Source organism: Bacillus rossius, chromosome 8 (assembly GCF_032445375.1).
Source record: "Bacillus rossius redtenbacheri isolate Brsri chromosome 8, Brsri_v3, whole genome shotgun sequence".
Classification (NCBI taxonomy): domain Eukaryota; kingdom Metazoa; phylum Arthropoda; class Insecta; order Phasmatodea; family Bacillidae; genus Bacillus; species Bacillus rossius.
Genome location: NC_086336.1, coordinates 46,880,836 through 46,897,764, shown reverse-complemented (window position 1 = coordinate 46,897,764; position 16,929 = coordinate 46,880,836). Strand labels below are relative to the sequence as shown.

At 38.8% G+C, this 16,929-nt stretch overlaps 1 protein-coding gene across 2 annotated transcripts in view; it reads right to left on the bottom strand.

The window, feature by feature from the left end:
- LOC134534862 (heparan sulfate glucosamine 3-O-sulfotransferase 6) overlaps positions 1 to 16,929 on the bottom strand; it is a 29,393-nt gene extending 12,464 nt beyond the window's left edge. Inside the window, exons 1-5 of one of the 2 annotated variants that reach the window (XM_063373503.1) lie at positions 16,507 to 16,929; positions 15,734 to 15,877; positions 13,019 to 13,248; positions 12,360 to 12,533; positions 9,584 to 9,797 (exon numbers count right to left, since the gene is read on the bottom strand). In XM_063373503.1, the coding sequence (XP_063229573.1) occupies positions 9,584 to 9,797; positions 12,360 to 12,533; positions 13,019 to 13,248; positions 15,734 to 15,877; positions 16,507 to 16,647 (903 nt within the window). In that variant the 5' untranslated portion in view covers positions 16,648 to 16,929. Of the gene's footprint in view, positions 1 to 9,551; positions 9,798 to 12,359; positions 12,534 to 13,018; positions 13,249 to 15,733; positions 15,878 to 16,506 lie in introns of both variants that reach the window. The other variant, XM_063373504.1, reaches the window with a different exon arrangement.

Sequence of the window (16,929 nt, the reverse complement as noted above, 5' to 3'; positions counted from 1 at the left end):
TCAATATATACTTTCACTTTACATTCAAAAAAAATTTTATGTATAATAGCCTACTAATATACCACCAATACTCAAGCCCCACCCAAATTACATGACATATAAAAAACCACAAAAATTTAATTTATTTTTGATTTAATTAATTAATCTTATTTGTATTATGTGGTTAAATAAGAAATGTACAAAAAAATTAAGGTATTTAAAAATTTTGGAATGAGAATTTACACATTAAAGAAATACTTTACTTTTGTGTTTAATCTGAATTTTAGTTGACCCTGTTTAACTAGTAAATAAATACAGTAGAATCCCACTGATGCGACCCCTCACGGTTTCCGGAAAAACGGACTTATAAACGGAATGGTCGCAATAGAGAATTCGTACCAATTTTAACCCCCCCTCCCCCCAAATATATCCAAATACATAAAATACTCGCGCTAAATGAATTCGCGTCACGCGGTTCGGCTATGCTAGCCAGCTGGCTGTTATTTTCGATCAAAACGTGGCGAAGGAACTTGTGTGGATCAGGTAGAAAACATTCGGCTATAAACGAAAGATATAAGAACAATGCTATCCTGAAATGCTGTGACATGTTTTTGGAATAGATAATCACAGCGACAGACCGATAGGATGCGCTCCCGCCCTTGCCGTCAGCGATGTTTATTTTGACAGCTCAAGCAATTATCTTTTCCACGACCATTCACAGCGTGAAAAAAAAGGGGAAAAAAAAAAAACACGTTCGAATGCAGATGGAAAAGTAACTATGAAGTAAAATAAATATATTTACGGCCCTGATAAATTTTTCTATTCAATAAAATTCGAGGTATTAGTGATTTTTCAGCAGAAACTGCTGTGTGACTAATAAACAAATTGTATCATAATAACTTAAACTTATAAAGTATTTATTAACGGCGAAGGACAGTCGTACAGGCCCATAAAAATATTTATTTTACCGAGAATGGACTATATAACCTGGCTTTTGCCGCTCGCGGTGTGGGAGGGGAGGAGGATGCTGACAGTTTCTCACGCAGAAGGTTGAAATAAGGGAGGGAATGTGTTGAAATGTTAGTTGGAAAAGGGGGGAGGGTGTTTTTACATGGTTTGTGGCTCTGGGAGGGATGAGCCTTGAAGAATTAGCAGGGGATGGGAGAGGTAAGCGTCACGTCATGTATGACGTCAAGCCGCCGCTACCGCCAGCCTGGCCTGACGAGTTTCTTATGCTCTCGCAGAAGCTAACACAGTGGCTTTTCGTGCGGGCGGGTAGGATAACATGACAGCTGAGACGGCTTTTCGTGCGATAGTGGACGCGCCGAGCTCGGCTAGACACTGCCGCGTGGACAGTCTAGAGGGGTGGTATCTATTTTTAGCCCTCTTTTGTATGCCTGCCTGCTTACAGTACAGCTCTCCCCAAGATAAACGTGAACACATAGTGCCCAACAAAGTGTAACAGACTTGTCTTTCAGCCGATTTTACTCAAATTTTCGACTTTCTCTGCTTAAATTTTTCACAGTTTCTCAAAAAACGGTTGTATAAACGGAATAGACACATCAGAGGGGGGTCGCATCAGCGGGATTCTACTGTATTATGAAACAACAATATTTTGTATCGACTTAAAACAAAATGACAACAAAAAAAGTGACCCAAATAGAACATAGAACTAAAGTAGCATACTGATAACTATCATCATAGTATACGCTAACCACAAAAGAGTGTGGGCCTTTAAATTAATTAGTTCATTTGGCATAAGACAGGGTCCGCGCACTGAATGCAATAGACGAGCTATCAATATCGATACTCAACTAAGTGCGCGCACTCTATACAGGCATCAACCTAACTAAACATGATGTCAAACAGCGCTCCATTGCAGAAAAGATAACTCAAACCGTATCTGAAAGAAAATTTTCACATCAGACAACTTATATTCCTATTATTAAACAGTAATTTCCTAACGAATAATGGATTTAAACTTAAAATAAAGTTTTATACGAGCGAAAAAAAGTTTTTGGACAACTTTAACGTCAGGAATAATAGCGTAAACTGTACAACTTATGTAAAAAATGGTGAGAGTGAAACATTTGATGGGAAATTGTATTGTGTGATAAAGTCATAAATGAGTTTTACGTAAATAAAAAACAGGTTTTTAAGTAGTAAACTAGACATGAATAGTAGGAAGAAAGTAATTTTCGCTGTGTAATTTAAGGGAAAGTATTGCATTGTATTTAAACACATAAATGGGACCTAAGGAAAATGTCATTAATTGCAGGAAACTTAAATACCGAGAATGCAAATATGGGGTTTCACTTTAGCGCTTTGTACTATCAGATGTTAAATGTACACTATACCAGGCCTGCCGTTTTTACGGATTTGATCCATTTTCACGGATATTTGAAGCTTAAAACGGACTAACGGATAAACGGCGACATTCACGGATATTTACGACGCTTCGCCGAAATTTTCATATTTGAATTTCGTTCGTGTAAATATTTACATTCAACTACCTATTTGAAGTTGTCAAACCATACAAGCATCCAACAGTAAAGCAAACATTAACATTAGGTGTAGCGCCATGGAACTTCCAATCGTTTAACCACAAACCAAAAACATTTACTCCCACATATCGTTTCATGAAGTACAATATCTATGGTTTCGGGGGAAATGTTTTTGGTTTGTTGAGTTAAACGCTAGAAGTGTCATGGCGTCAGTAAACATTGGTATTTTTTGCCATTACAATGTTTACAAACTTCTTACGTGATTTAAGTAGTAGTTTTGGTCTTAGCTGATTGTGATGGAGAAAAAACGAAAGGCTTCGCCAGTCACTTTATAAACAGCGTTATCGTAAAGAATGGGAGCAAGAATTGAAATTGTTGAGGCGTGGCAAAACGGAATTTTCCGCCGTTTGTTCGACTTGCAACTCGGAACTGAACGTGACTAAGGGCGGCTTGAAGACGCTAATTCATGCGAAAAACCAACAAGCTGCTGATCAGAGTTGTTCTTTGACGAGTTTTGAAACCAAACCAAACAAAATAATTGATGCGGAACTGTTATGGGCGAACTTCGTTTGTGAAAACAATTTATCTGTGAAACTCAGTGATAATTTCACGAAACTTGTCCCGCATGTTTCCAGATAGTGAAATCGCAAGAAACTTCCCTTGTTCTCTCACTAAAACTAGCCAGATAATTATTTAATCTTTTGGTACATCAGCTGCAGATTATGTTACCTATGCAATGAAAACACAATTTTTCACACTGATGATTGATGAATCAACTGATGTTACAGTCACTAGGCAGGTTGTAGTGTTTGCAAGGTTATTTCCATCCGAGATTGTTGAAACTCATCTGTACAAAGTAATGGCTTTGAGTGGTGCTGCAACTGGAGAAAATCTGCTGTGGAAACGGTTTTCAGCAATCTCAAGATGGTTAAAACTGTTCACAAATCGTCAATGGAATCACCAATGTTAAATGCGCTGTTGCATTGCAGAATGAGAACATCTGCAGGTCTGGCTTTCAAGCCCACTGACTAGATGCGGAAAAGAGCACAGAACATGAAAAAGTAGCTAGTTAATGTTAAACTTATTATTAATGGTTAAATAAAACATCCTAGTAACACAATATAACCACATTTTTATCCGCCATTTCCTTGACTCGTTGCTACAACAAAAACAACAACTTCCAGTGCTGACTACACAAACAAAGGTTAAATCTCTACATCCCCCTTCAATTTTAAGTTATTTTGTTTTTACATTTTAGATAACTTTAAATTGCCCCTAAGTAAACAGGAAGGAAGTACAGTACAACTTTCAATCAATGGGCACAACAGATAGCATATTTCTAAACATTATGAATTTTTGAACAGACAATGCCTTTGTGAGCATATCTGCGACATTATCCTCCGATCTCACATACTCCACAACAAGTTGATTCTTTGACACAACATCTTTAATAAAATTTACTCTAATGTCAATGTGTTTCGACCTTTTTGAGTTTTCATGATTGTTTATCATATGTATAGCACTTTGATTATCACAATATAACACAGGCACAGAGTCACTAGATGAGATGTTTTTCAGTAGACCATCAAGATGAAGAATTTCACATGTTGTCTGAGCTGCTGCAACATACTCTGCCTCTGCGGTCGACAGTGCTACAGTCTGCTGTTTTGTAGACTGCCAAGACACGAGGTTTCCTGCGAAGAACACTGCTGATCCACTGGTACTCTTTCGGTCTTGCTTATCTCCTGCCCAATCAGCATCCGTGTATGCCACCAGATTCTCGTGCTGATTTCTCTTAAACACTAAACCATAGTCTTTGGTGATACTCAGGTACCGTAGTATTCGCTTCGCTGCGTTCCATATACAGTTGGTTGGTCTGTCAAGAAATCTGCTTAGAAATGATGCTGCAAACATAATATCCGGCCTACTCACTATACACACATACATTAAACATCCAATAAGCTGCCTGTAGGGTACATTCACATTCTCTCCCATTGGGCGTGGGATTGCATCATGTGACATTGGTGTTTGCATCCCCTTGCATTTTTCCATGTTGAATTTCTGAAGTATATTTGCAATCAGATGTCTTTGAGACATCGTGATTTTTGTCCCATCATTTACAATTTCCATGCCCAAAAATGAATGTAATTTTCCCAAATCTTTGGCATTAAATTCATCTTTCAGGTGACATACAGATTTCTCTATTTCTTCAATGGTACCAACAAGTAAAATATCATCTACAAACACAATTAAATGCAAGTCTTTCTTGAGATAAAAACAGGCATCACTAGCAGAACGTTCCAATCCTGACTTAGTCGCAAATGTGTGAAACCTCTGATTCCAACATCTTGGAGATCCTTTAAGACCATACAGTGCTCTCTTTAGTTTTAATACTTCAGCATCACATACAACCCCTTCTGGTTTCTTAATGTAAATGTCTTGATTTAGTTCTCCATTGAGGAAGGCAGTGGGAATATCCAATTGCCTCAGTTCAAAGTTCTTTTGCAGTGCAAATGATAACAATGCCCTGATCGTTGTCATCTTTGCTACTGGAGAATACACATCGTAGTCACAATTTTCTTGAAAACCACGTGCCACCAATCTTGCCTTTTTGAGTCCATTTTGTTTTGTCTGGAATATCCATTTTGTGTCAATAGGTTTAACTCCCTCTGGTAACTTGGCAGGTTCCCAGGTATGGAATTTATTGTGAGCATCAAGCTCGACTTCTACTGCTTTTTCCCAGCCATCTCCTGTTTCAACTGCTTCAGAGAATGTAGTTGGGTCACCAGTCATCAAGCAATACGCACTATACAATTCATATTCACCCAGTCTTCTTGGTAGTGACGTGGTCCTCCTTTGTCTTTCTGGTAGGTTGCTCATAGTCGTTCTCTGTGAATTGTTGTCAAAACCTCTAAAATCTTCATTTTCATCCAGGTCCACATTTTCCTCACATCCATCAGTTTCTTCCATACTAACTATTAGGTTAGGATCGACAGTTACTTCCTGAAAAACCACATCTGTCTCATCAAATGTAACATCTCGTGACACTCCTACACAATTTGTTACTGGGTCCCACAGCCGGAATCCATTTGGACTATATCCGACCATCCTCACAGGTGTTGCTCTTGATTCCAATTTTCCTGTCTGTGGCAACTTGACAGCCCAGGCCTTTGCACCAAAAATTCTTAACTTAGACAGATCAATCCTTCCATAATATACACCAGCTGGAATCCCCCCACTCAGCACTGTTGTAGGTGACCGATTAATCTGGTATGCAGCTGTTCTGATTGCTTCGCCCCACAGAAATTTTGGCAAGTTAGTCTCGACGAACATGCTTCTAACTTTGTTAAGTAGAGTCTTGTTCATCCTCTCACTTACTCCATTGCTCTGTGGACTATACGAGGCAGTGTACTCTAATCTCACACCTTTGTCTGAACAAAAGGATTTTAGTTCATTGGATGTGAACTCACCCCCATTGTCACATCGCACACGACTGACAGAACCTCTCCCAAGCTGAGAATTCAACTGGTTGATATACTTTATCAAATTTTCTCCTGCCTCCGATTTGTTTGCAAGCAAGTACACAACAACAAAATGTGAATAATCGTCAATAATAGTTTGATAGTACCTCTCGCCGTCCTTTGTTGGAGGATTTACTGGCCCCCCCACATCAGTATGCAGAAGTTCTCCAATTCTCTGAGACCTTGGTACCTTGACGTGAGGAAATGGTTGTCTCTCCGCTTTTCCTTGGCGACATGAGTCACACACTTTGTTTGAAGTTGGCAGGCCCATTGACGTCAAGCTCTTGCGGTTCAAATGTCCGAGCCTCCGGTGCCACAGGTCCTCTACTTCTGCCAGGGTACACTTTTCAGCTTCCCTAAGTGAGAAACTTATGACATACAGTTTCCCAGCCAACTCACAAGGAATTTTCAGATCACTATCATCTATTATTTCTGCCACATTTTCATGAAAGATCACCCTTTTTTCAGACTTTACAATCTTCACAACAGATAGTAGATTCATTGTCAGGTTAGGGACAATAAGTGCTTCTATTTTTATGACTAACCCATTCTTGTGAAGCCCAAGGGTTCCTACCTGTGTCGCTATCAACTCTTCGCCATTTGCAACTCTGATATTTACCGGCTGCTTGAGTTCCTTAACCTTAGACATATAATTTTTCATGTGCATACCAACTAGATGATCTGTACATCCCGAGTCTAGAACAAACTGAATTTCATGCGTTTCTTCACTACACAACACAGTCTCTTCACTAGTTGCCACAAACGAAACTTCTTTGGTTTGACCTTCTCCATCATCGTAGCATAGATAGTTACTTCTACTTGCGTAGCCATCTCTATTTTCATGCCCACGACTCGGGTGTCTTCCATAACCTCGGTCCCGCGAGATGTTAAGATTTCCCCCAGATGATTTATAATTAACCTTATAGCGTCTTGGACAATCTGCTATAAAGTGTCCTGTTTCACCACACTCAAAACACCTCTTAGGTTTAGACCTATTGTTAAATCGTGTAATAAATGAGCTCTCACCTACCTCACTTGTCTGCATATGGTTCAATTTCAATTCAGCATCCAACAACCTCGATTTCACAAAATCCAAAGTCAAATCTGTGTCTATCGTTTCCAGAACCGTAATTACTTTCTCATATTTCTCAGGTAATGTTAATAACAAATGGCACACAATATCATCTTGCTCGAGCTTTGAGCCCATCCCTTCCAGGTCCCTGACTAAGTTGTCAAACATATTAAAATGATCCTGAAGAGAAGTCGTACATTTTAGGCTTAACAACTTTTTCCGCACAAGCAACTTTGAAATAGTGCTTTTTCTTTCGAAGACGTTACTGAGGGCGGTCAACATACCCCGGGCAGTTTCACAGTCCCGAACATAATCAATATGACGATCACTCACACAGTTTATAATGATATTCTTAGCTCGCCTGTTTACAGCTTCAGCCTCTTCTTTCTTGGTCGAATCAGCCGTACATCTATCCCCTTCTTGATTCACAATCCACTTTATTCCCTTTTCGTCCAATAGGCACAGAACACGGTATTTCCAGTTTTTAAAATTTGTGTCTGTTAACTGTGGATATGAAGTTGTACTGATATTAGTTGCCATGCTTTCAGGCTCGTACACACTCGAAACTGTTTCTCAACTACGGCTTACAATACCGGCCACGACTTCAACATTAACAGGCTGACTGTTTATCTGTTTCACTGATTTACTGGGCCCATAACCTGTTAAACTTATTATTAATGGTTAAATAAAACATCCTAGTAACACAATATAACCACATTTTTATCCGCCATTTCCTTGACTCGTTGCTACAACAAAAACAACTACTTCCAGTGCTGACTACACAAACAAAGGTTAAATCTCTACAGTTAATGATGTGAAATACATTTGTTTTTTTATACTTGTAAATAACTTCAGTTGCATGGATGTATTTATAGTTTATAAATAAGAAAAGCACCAAAGCCTTAACTGAAGAGAAATTTTTAAATTACATACTTTTCATATTATTGTGATACCAACTATTAGTTTTGTAATGTAAGTGGCAAATCTTAAAAAAATTTTTTACATTCATTTGATTTTTTTTTAAATTATGTTTTGGAATGCAATGTATATTTAAAATTACCGCGAAAAATAAATTATGTCAATTACGGCTATAAATTTTACAGGATTTTTAAATGCTGAAACGAGGATTTAGGAACCCAATTTGGTGGCAGGCCTAGCATAAAGTGTCACAGTATGAAATTAATCGGAAAACATGTTTTCCACTGCTTTGTAAACTTGCAAAGGCAAAGCTTATTCTTCCACACAGCAATGCAGGAGTGGAAAGGATATTTAGTAAGCTCAACCTTATCAAGACAGCGCACAGGTCATGTCTTGAATCGCCAATGCTAAATGCTTTGTTGCATATCTCTTCTAGCAAGAATATGGCAGAATTCCAGCCAACAGAAGAAATGAGGAATACGGCAAAACATGTGAAAAAGTGATATTTAAATACTGCCAGTGGTGAAGTGTAGGCTACGTGTGTGTGTAAATACTTGTATAAAGTGTTAAAATTTGAATTGTTTTGATTGAAATATAGTTACGTACATTATGATCGAGTAATTTTCATAAAAATTGCATTTTTTTTTTTGTATTTTTTAATGTACAGGATTTTACAGGATATATTATATTCAAAACAAGGATATTACAGGATATTTCACATTTCAATCAAGGATATTGTTTTCAAAGTGGTGGCAGCCCTGCACTATACTAGTTTTAGGCCACAATGAACTTTGAATTACATATTAGATATTATCCAGTATTTCATAATATAGAAACAAATTAACACTGAACATCCTATTCATGTTGCCAGGGACTTAAACGGGTTTGTAATTCCAAGGATTTTAAGGATATTGTATTAATGAGGTTTCACTATATTCTAAAAAATAATAAACCATAATCTATCATAGTTTTATAAATGTGGATTTAGATTATACCCTGTGGATTTTCAAATCTGTATCTATTGTTCTTATTTATTTATTTTGGCTAGGTTTTATCATAAACTGAGATCTACATAGTATGGACTACAAAAGCCTTAAATTAAAGATAAACTTAGAAATATCTACATCAAGAAATATTGAGGAAAATTATAATTCAAAATGGGGATCACCTCTCCCTAACCCCTCCTTAACAAGCAATATTCTACAACAAAGACTTGAGGACCAGGGGCATCCTCTGCCAACTACAGTGAAAGGCCTTTATTCTGACATGTTCTGGAATACAGCCATGTCGGATTATTGAACATCAATATCATTTATACGGAAAAACCAAATGTGGAATGTGAAATGCAACCCGCTACAAAACAGGAAATACTGTTCTGAAATGAAAACTGACGGTAACAACAAACTCTGAGTGAACTAAGAAAGCTGGCAGCACAGTAATGCTACCTGGCGGTAAAAGCCAACACCCAGAATCCACCTGGAAAATTTTGGACGTAAGTGGCCGCATTACAGAAAGTATGGAAACGTAGAATGATGGGTTGAAGAACTCTCACTGTACCGCTAGGACGGAGACGACAAACGTGACGGCACCTGCACACGAGCCATCTCGGCGGCCGGGTCCACTATCAGCCTCTCCCCGCTGACGAACAGCATCTGCCGGATGGGGAAGCACTGCAGCCAGCGCTCCAGGTGGCGGGCGTACACACCGATCTTGATGGGACCCCACGAGGTGTCCACCAGCCCGCTGCCACCCGTGCCGTTCAGGAACGCCAACTGCTCGAAGTGTGCCATCCCCGGCTTCTTGCTGCGGACAACCATCGCCCTTCATCAAAACAAAAGCTACTTCACAATAGCACAGCACATTCATGCTACAGTGACGCCTGCTGATACATTTATACAAATTACCGTATAAACCCATGTACCACCCGCACCTTTTTAAAAAAAATCAGGTTCGAAAAAGTAGGGTGCGGGTGTTACATGGGTCTTGGGGCATTTTTGCATGGTGACGAAATAACGCCGGTATGACTGGAGGTTGCTGCGATAGGCAAGAGGGGTAGGGGAAAAGGATGGGAAGGAAGCGGCAGACAGTCAAGGTCACATTCCTCACAGCGTTGTCACACTGCAGCTTGGCTGGTTACAAACGCGCGCTCCCACGCACTGTCCTATCCTCATTTGCAAAGTATCCAGTGGTTTTACACGTGTGTTGGCTGCAAGTATTTATTGTAATGATTCGTAAAATGTTGCGTTCTTTCACAATTGTGGAAAAATTAAAAATAATCAGTGAAGCGGAAGAATCTGTAACCGTGCTGCTGGGCGAAAATATGATGTCGACGAATCATGTGTGAGGGATTGGAGGAAAAGTAAAGACAAACTGCTTTCGGCCAGTGGCGATAGACGTGCGTTCCGTGGTGCGGTAGCAAAGTTTCCAGAGATAGAGGAAAAACTCTACGACTACATACAGGACAGACGGCAATTCGGGTACGCTGTAAGCACGGAAATGTGTTCGCTAAAGGCTCTGCAAATTGCTCGTGAACTTGGCATGGGTGAAGGCTTTAAAGCACGTAGAAACTGGATACGCAGGTTCATGGTAAGAAAGGGTTTGTCCATGAGGCAGCGTACTACAATCTGCCAGCGTTTACCGACAGGCTTCGATGAGAAATTAATAGCATTTCAGAGGCATGTGTTAAAGCTGCGGAAGCAACACAATTATTTGTTTTCACAAATTGGAAACGCCGACGAAACACCTGTGTACTTTGAAATGCCTGCAGATACGACAGTTGAAACAAAAGGTGTAAAAACAGTACGCATCTTAAATGGAGGCTGTGAAAAAATGTGGTGCACTGTAATGTTGACAGTCCTTTCCGACGGAAAAAAACTACCGTCGTATATGATTTTCAAAAGGAAATAGCTCCCAAAAAATGAAAAATTCCCTAATGGTATTATTGTAAGGGCTCAAGAGAAGGGATGGACAGGGTGTACACAAGGAAAAAATATTTATAAAAGAGCACGCCAAACAATTTAAATTAATAAGTAATGCAACAAAAACCTTCTTCAACTTTAAATAGAAAAACAAAATCTGTGATTCGAATGCAAGCCTGAACGAATGCATAACTATAATAGTACACACCACGAAAGAGTACGGGCCATCAAATGTAGTTCACTCGGCACTCAACACAGAGCGCGCGTTGCATGCAATCGACAAGATATCGATATTCGACTACGCGTGCGTGCTCTATACGGGAAGCAACATAACCAAACATGAATGATGCCAACTCGCACTGGCTACATTTTTGTAAGCAGTACACCGCGGCGACACAGACAAACAGATAAAGGCTATAACGTTTAAAAAGTTTTTAAAAGTAAATTTACACGAGACAACTTCGTATTTTCGTTAATTAAATAAGTGGTAATGTCCGAATAAATATTAGATTTCTACTTTAAAATACATTGTTTTATACGGAACAAATACCTACACAAAGCACTCTGAATATAATAGCGGGACCAAAAACATCATGCGAAGTTTATGCGAGAGGTTTTTTTATTCAAATTTTGACGTCCTAAAATATAGGTGCGACAATTATGCTATAAATGAGGGTAGTTTTTGAGTGATTAAGTTCGTTTTAATAGTACAAGTGGATCAGAATAATAATTTTACAGAGTTTCACACCCCTCACCTAACTGGAAGGAACCAAGTTCTCATGTTACTTAAGCATGCTATCAAGTGCCCTGCAATGCACTGTACCCAGTGGGCTCCAAACCACTTGGGTGCTGACTCAGCACTCATAAATTTGAGATGTGTCAGAACATTGGGACTGAATCATGACCACCAATGAACGAACAGGACACACTGAGAAGCCAGCCTAGTCTAGGATATATTTGTGTTTGTGATGCGGAATGGTAAGTGCGACTATCACAGCTGCTTCTAGAGCGGTATTGCCTCCAAGTGCATGGTTGTGGACCGGAGTACAGAGTTCTCATAATGCATATGACAACTATGAAATTTTAGCAGTAACCATAACATTATACAGCGGAGAAACGAAGATAAAGGTGTAGTGCATGTTTCTTCAACTTTCGAGATCTTTACTTTCTTTCCTAATAATTATTCTGAAAACATGTGTTTTGGCCATTTTCCCTCTCCTAAAAATAAAGTTTAAAACGAAATACGGAAAAAGAACTACTCATCCACGCCAAGGTATTCTTAAATGCTTTTCGTAAACAGACCCCACTCTGATATCTTGGGAAATTTTCAAATTGCGGGTTTTTTTTCTGAAGCTCTGCACAATGTACACGTGCCCAGGTAGGAGGGGCCTTAATGGCTACGGCCAACGTGGACCCACCCCACTAAAAAAGCCCAAGAGACCAGCACCTGGACACCTGCGTGTAGTCCGAGATGGCCCGGGTGACAGGGTCGCGCACGACGACCAACAGCTTCGTGGACGGGTTCATCCGATGGACCTTCTGAGGGACGTCCTTCGTCACAAAGTAGCTCGGTGTCTTCTCCATCGTGACCTGGCCTTCCAGTGTCGGAGGCATTCTCTGCCTGCGAACAAAGGGACTTGTTGTCTCACTGCATACTGTAGTACTTAGGCACTAAGCTGTTGAGAGGTCAGTTCGTTCGTTTGCCTCCCACCAAAACGGTTGGGGTTTTGATTCCCAGCGAAGTCACACCTGGATTTATTGCCAATGGGAAACATGACAGAGGTTCCAATGAGCAGGTCGCAGGGTAAACACACACATTAAAAAAAAAAAAAACTTTTTTTTTACATCACATATTTTACAATTTTCTGGGAAAATAATTTAAGGAACTCCAGATTCCACCATTGCTAGCTTAGTTCAAACTTAACCTTACATACGCTATTTTATAGTTTGTATGTCTATCCAATAAAACACCAACAAAAAATTTTGCTTTCACAGTGTAGGTTAACAATTCATCTTTGAAGACGCACTAGGTGACTACCTTTTTGTCCCGTGAGCTTATCATGCAAATGATACTCCTCAACACCATCTGCTGTGCAGCTGGCGTACCTGTACCAACGGAATCCCTTGTGATAGAATCTGTCAAAGAAGTGGACTTCGTTGCCGGCGGCTCTGACATCGGGATGGAGACGAATGAACTCGAGCAAGGCCCGGGTGCCGCCTTTCTTCACGCCGATGATGAGGGCGTCGGGCAGCTTGCGACTGGGCCGCAGCCCCTGGTGACGCAGGAAGCGGTACTTGGGGGCGCCATCCACCAGCTCGCCCGTCTCGTTGCCAGTCTGCCGAACAAAGGCGTTACTGCAGCGCGTAACGGAACAGTGCACAGTTTTTATTTATGTATGTCACCCACTCTGAGCAAAAACTGGAACAAATCTGTCTGGACTTATTTAGTACCTGTGTGCATATGTTAGCATAATTTTGAGAAACTTGTATTTGAGAAGACTGTCTAATTGGTTATTTGTAAATTTGAACTTACAGTGCTTCTAGCTACAGTAGCAACGCCTGTACTCGCAGTGACAGCAAATCAACAGTCACTGTTATTGTTTAGTAGTGATTAGTTGTTCTGTGTCGGATATGGTCTGGACAGTTCACAGTCCAAACAAAATAAGTTTTGAACATAATTTGGTGTTGGACAATACAGTTAATTTAGGAACAGTTTAGTTTAAAAAATTACATGATCTGCCTATAATCCTGTGTCACTTGTACCACTTTAGTCCAGGGAACTAGTCATAATTTTTTTTTCTAATTACAACTTAATGATTCAAAAGAGGCCGTGTAATTCACTTAACTGATGAAAAAGGCATTAGAATTATGCAATTTTCACTCTATAGTCTTTTCCATAAAAGTATAACCAAAAAGTTTGGGGACACATTATATTATATTCAGTCACATTATTTTCAGGTAGATTTACATTACAGTTAACAACTAGTCACATCTTTTGGCTGGCCAAAGGGTCAAGGGTCTTTTACTTGATGACAGTTTCCTTCCCGGGTCCGCGACTATGTAATGTGTTGTCATTTGATCCTTACACCGCAGATGGTAATTGCGAGAGTAAAAATCCTCATTATCATCATTAAATAAATGCTAAAGTTTGTAGAATAAAAAAAATCACGTTCCAATATTTGTGCAAAAATTAATAAATTTTTTGAGTAAAGCTAAGGCCACACAAGGCGCTATGCTTGCTATGTTCACTATGTTGGTGATATTGCCAGGTGTTTGGTTCTCTGCTATTTTTATAAAACATCGTTGACTTCGTGCATGCTCAAGATAAACAAAAACATCTGTTTTCACGCAGGATTGTGCTGTGCTTCTGCTTTAAATTAGCATCATGTCGATAGAAAATTTTATTGAGGAAGTACGAAAATACCCATGTTTATGTAATAAACTGATAGAAGACTATAGAAAGCCGGATATGTGGGACACTGCCGGGGATTTCATTTCAAGGGAGGTTAATAAACCAGGTAAGTGAAATTGCAATTTTATTTACTCAACAATCAAATTCAACTTATATCAAAAAATGATGGTTTTTCAATGTATGGACATTTATTTACATTTTTAGGATAAAAAATAAACAATTTTCTAAAACCAGAAAGATGATAAACTATTAATTGGAGCTGTCAAATGTTACAATTATTTCAGCTGCACGATTCACAGCATTATCAAATCATGAAATTCCCCAAATTCATTTCTTCGTAGATTAACTTTATTAACCCATTACTTTTTAGTTTTTACATATACATACTGTGAAAGCCTGCAGAATATTATCATCATTGGAATCATCACTTGAATACTACGGCATGCGTCTATCTGACTCACGAACTAGACTATCCTGTGGGCCACCTGGCTTATCGAACACAGCGAACATAACATAGCTCTCTGTGGCCAAGGCTTAAAGTTTAATGTCCACCATAAACTGGAAATTAAGAAAATAAAAAAATTAAATAAAAGAATTAAAAAGTGTATACAGGAAATCAAATACTTCTGTCAGAGGCAATATGATATTAGATGCAGTACATCTCATAATATTAAAAAAGCACCCAATATTCAGGTCCCCATGACAACACCTTTAAGGGTTTAAAAAAATTTGTTTCTATTTATAATCATGTTACATACCACAAACATTTTTTTTATCAAATATTGTTACAATATGTAAGCATCACCTCATTAAAATGCATAAATGTACTTAAAACCATATTTATGGAGTTAGCTTAAAGCCAGTGGTTCTCAAAAGGGTGTAAATGGGCGGACTAAAAGATTCCCAGTTTCGCCCTTTGGTATTTCAGAGAAACGTGTGTTCAGATACATTATATATAAAATATATTATTATATATAAACTATATTATCTATAAAATATATTATTATATATTTTATATTATTTCATTACTGCTATATCACTTTTTTTGTTAGCACATGATAATTGTGTGTTATTTGAACAACACTATATGTTTTGATCAAACAGAGATTTAGCTCAGTATGGAGCTGTAGTCACTCTTTACTGTTTATAAAGTTTGAGTTAACCATCAGTATATATGTACCATCAGTGTAGCATTAATTATTATAGTGTATTTCTCAGAAATATGTACATGGTATATGCCAACAATTATTTGCATGATTGTAAATTGACCCCGACTTCAATAACTTTGAGTAACCACTGGGCGAGGCAATTACCAGTAGTGTGATGAAGGTTCCCATTTGGATCTACATGGGAATAAGAAAGGGATATCAAAAGCTCACGACAAATGGGTGATAGGGAGTGGGCGTTACCATGCCATCAGCTGCGTGGAGGCCCATCCACGTGAGCGGTACCACCCGCACCACTGTCTCTTTCTTGGGCGCATGGCGGTCCTCCTCTTTGACTGTGATGATGGTTGTCGCGCCACTTGACGAAAAGAAGCCATGAATTCGTTGCTGAAACACAATGGCTATTTAGGTAACATTCAATATGAAACTACACCATGGTCCCACTAACCCATAACCCGCTCACCCAAACATACAGTTAATCCGGACAAGATTTTCGTACACAAATAAATTTTGAATTTTAATCGCACGGATGTTTTGTTTTGTTAATCCTACATCAGTTTGTAGGTTAAAAACTTAGGTCTATGTATACAGTAGTAGTAAACGTGCTATTGTAGAAGCTCTGTTCCGTGAAATCCGTCATCGTTTCTGTGTTCCGTCTCCATTTCCGTGTCATTGTGGAACGGGCCTAAGGAGTTAGGGAAGAGCGTACGCCTGAGAAATGGAGATAGAAAGGGGTTTACAGGAGATAAGGAGAATCATGAGAAGAAACTCCACACACAGAAAGTAATGAGCTAAGAGTTCATGTAATCCTAATGGTTCAACAAATGTAGTGACTTGCAAGAACAAGGTATATTACACGCTGTCACTGTAGCAAAACTCAAATTCAAGACAAAATGGAAACAAAATGAACATAGTTAAGGTTTAAAAAGTGTGTGATTCACAATCTCAACCAGTTATATGTTTCGATAAAGGTGTCATTCGTACCTGAATTCAAATATCATTATGAATAAACATACCTGTTTCAATACTCTGTTTAAATTATTCACCAGGCAAGAATTGAATGTGTAACTCAAGTACACAACTGAAGTTAATAGAAGCAACGTCACTAGAAAAGACTTTTTGTTCATACACAACACAAAGTCCAAGGCCCTACGCATTCCTGATAAGAGGTACACATTCTTCGGAACTACAAACTATCGCCGTTTAACCTGAATGACCAATTTAATTCAGCTGTACGTTTTGACATTTGCATAATCTTTCATTCAAAAAAAACACTTTTCTGGGCGTCGCAACATATAATGGTGGGGAAAATTCCTACAAAAACTCATACTACATCATTTAAGATCAAAAATGTACACAAGGCACGACTATGCAATTAACCAAACATTTAATTCCTCCTATGATCTCTTCGTAATGTTATCATAACAAATAAAATTAGA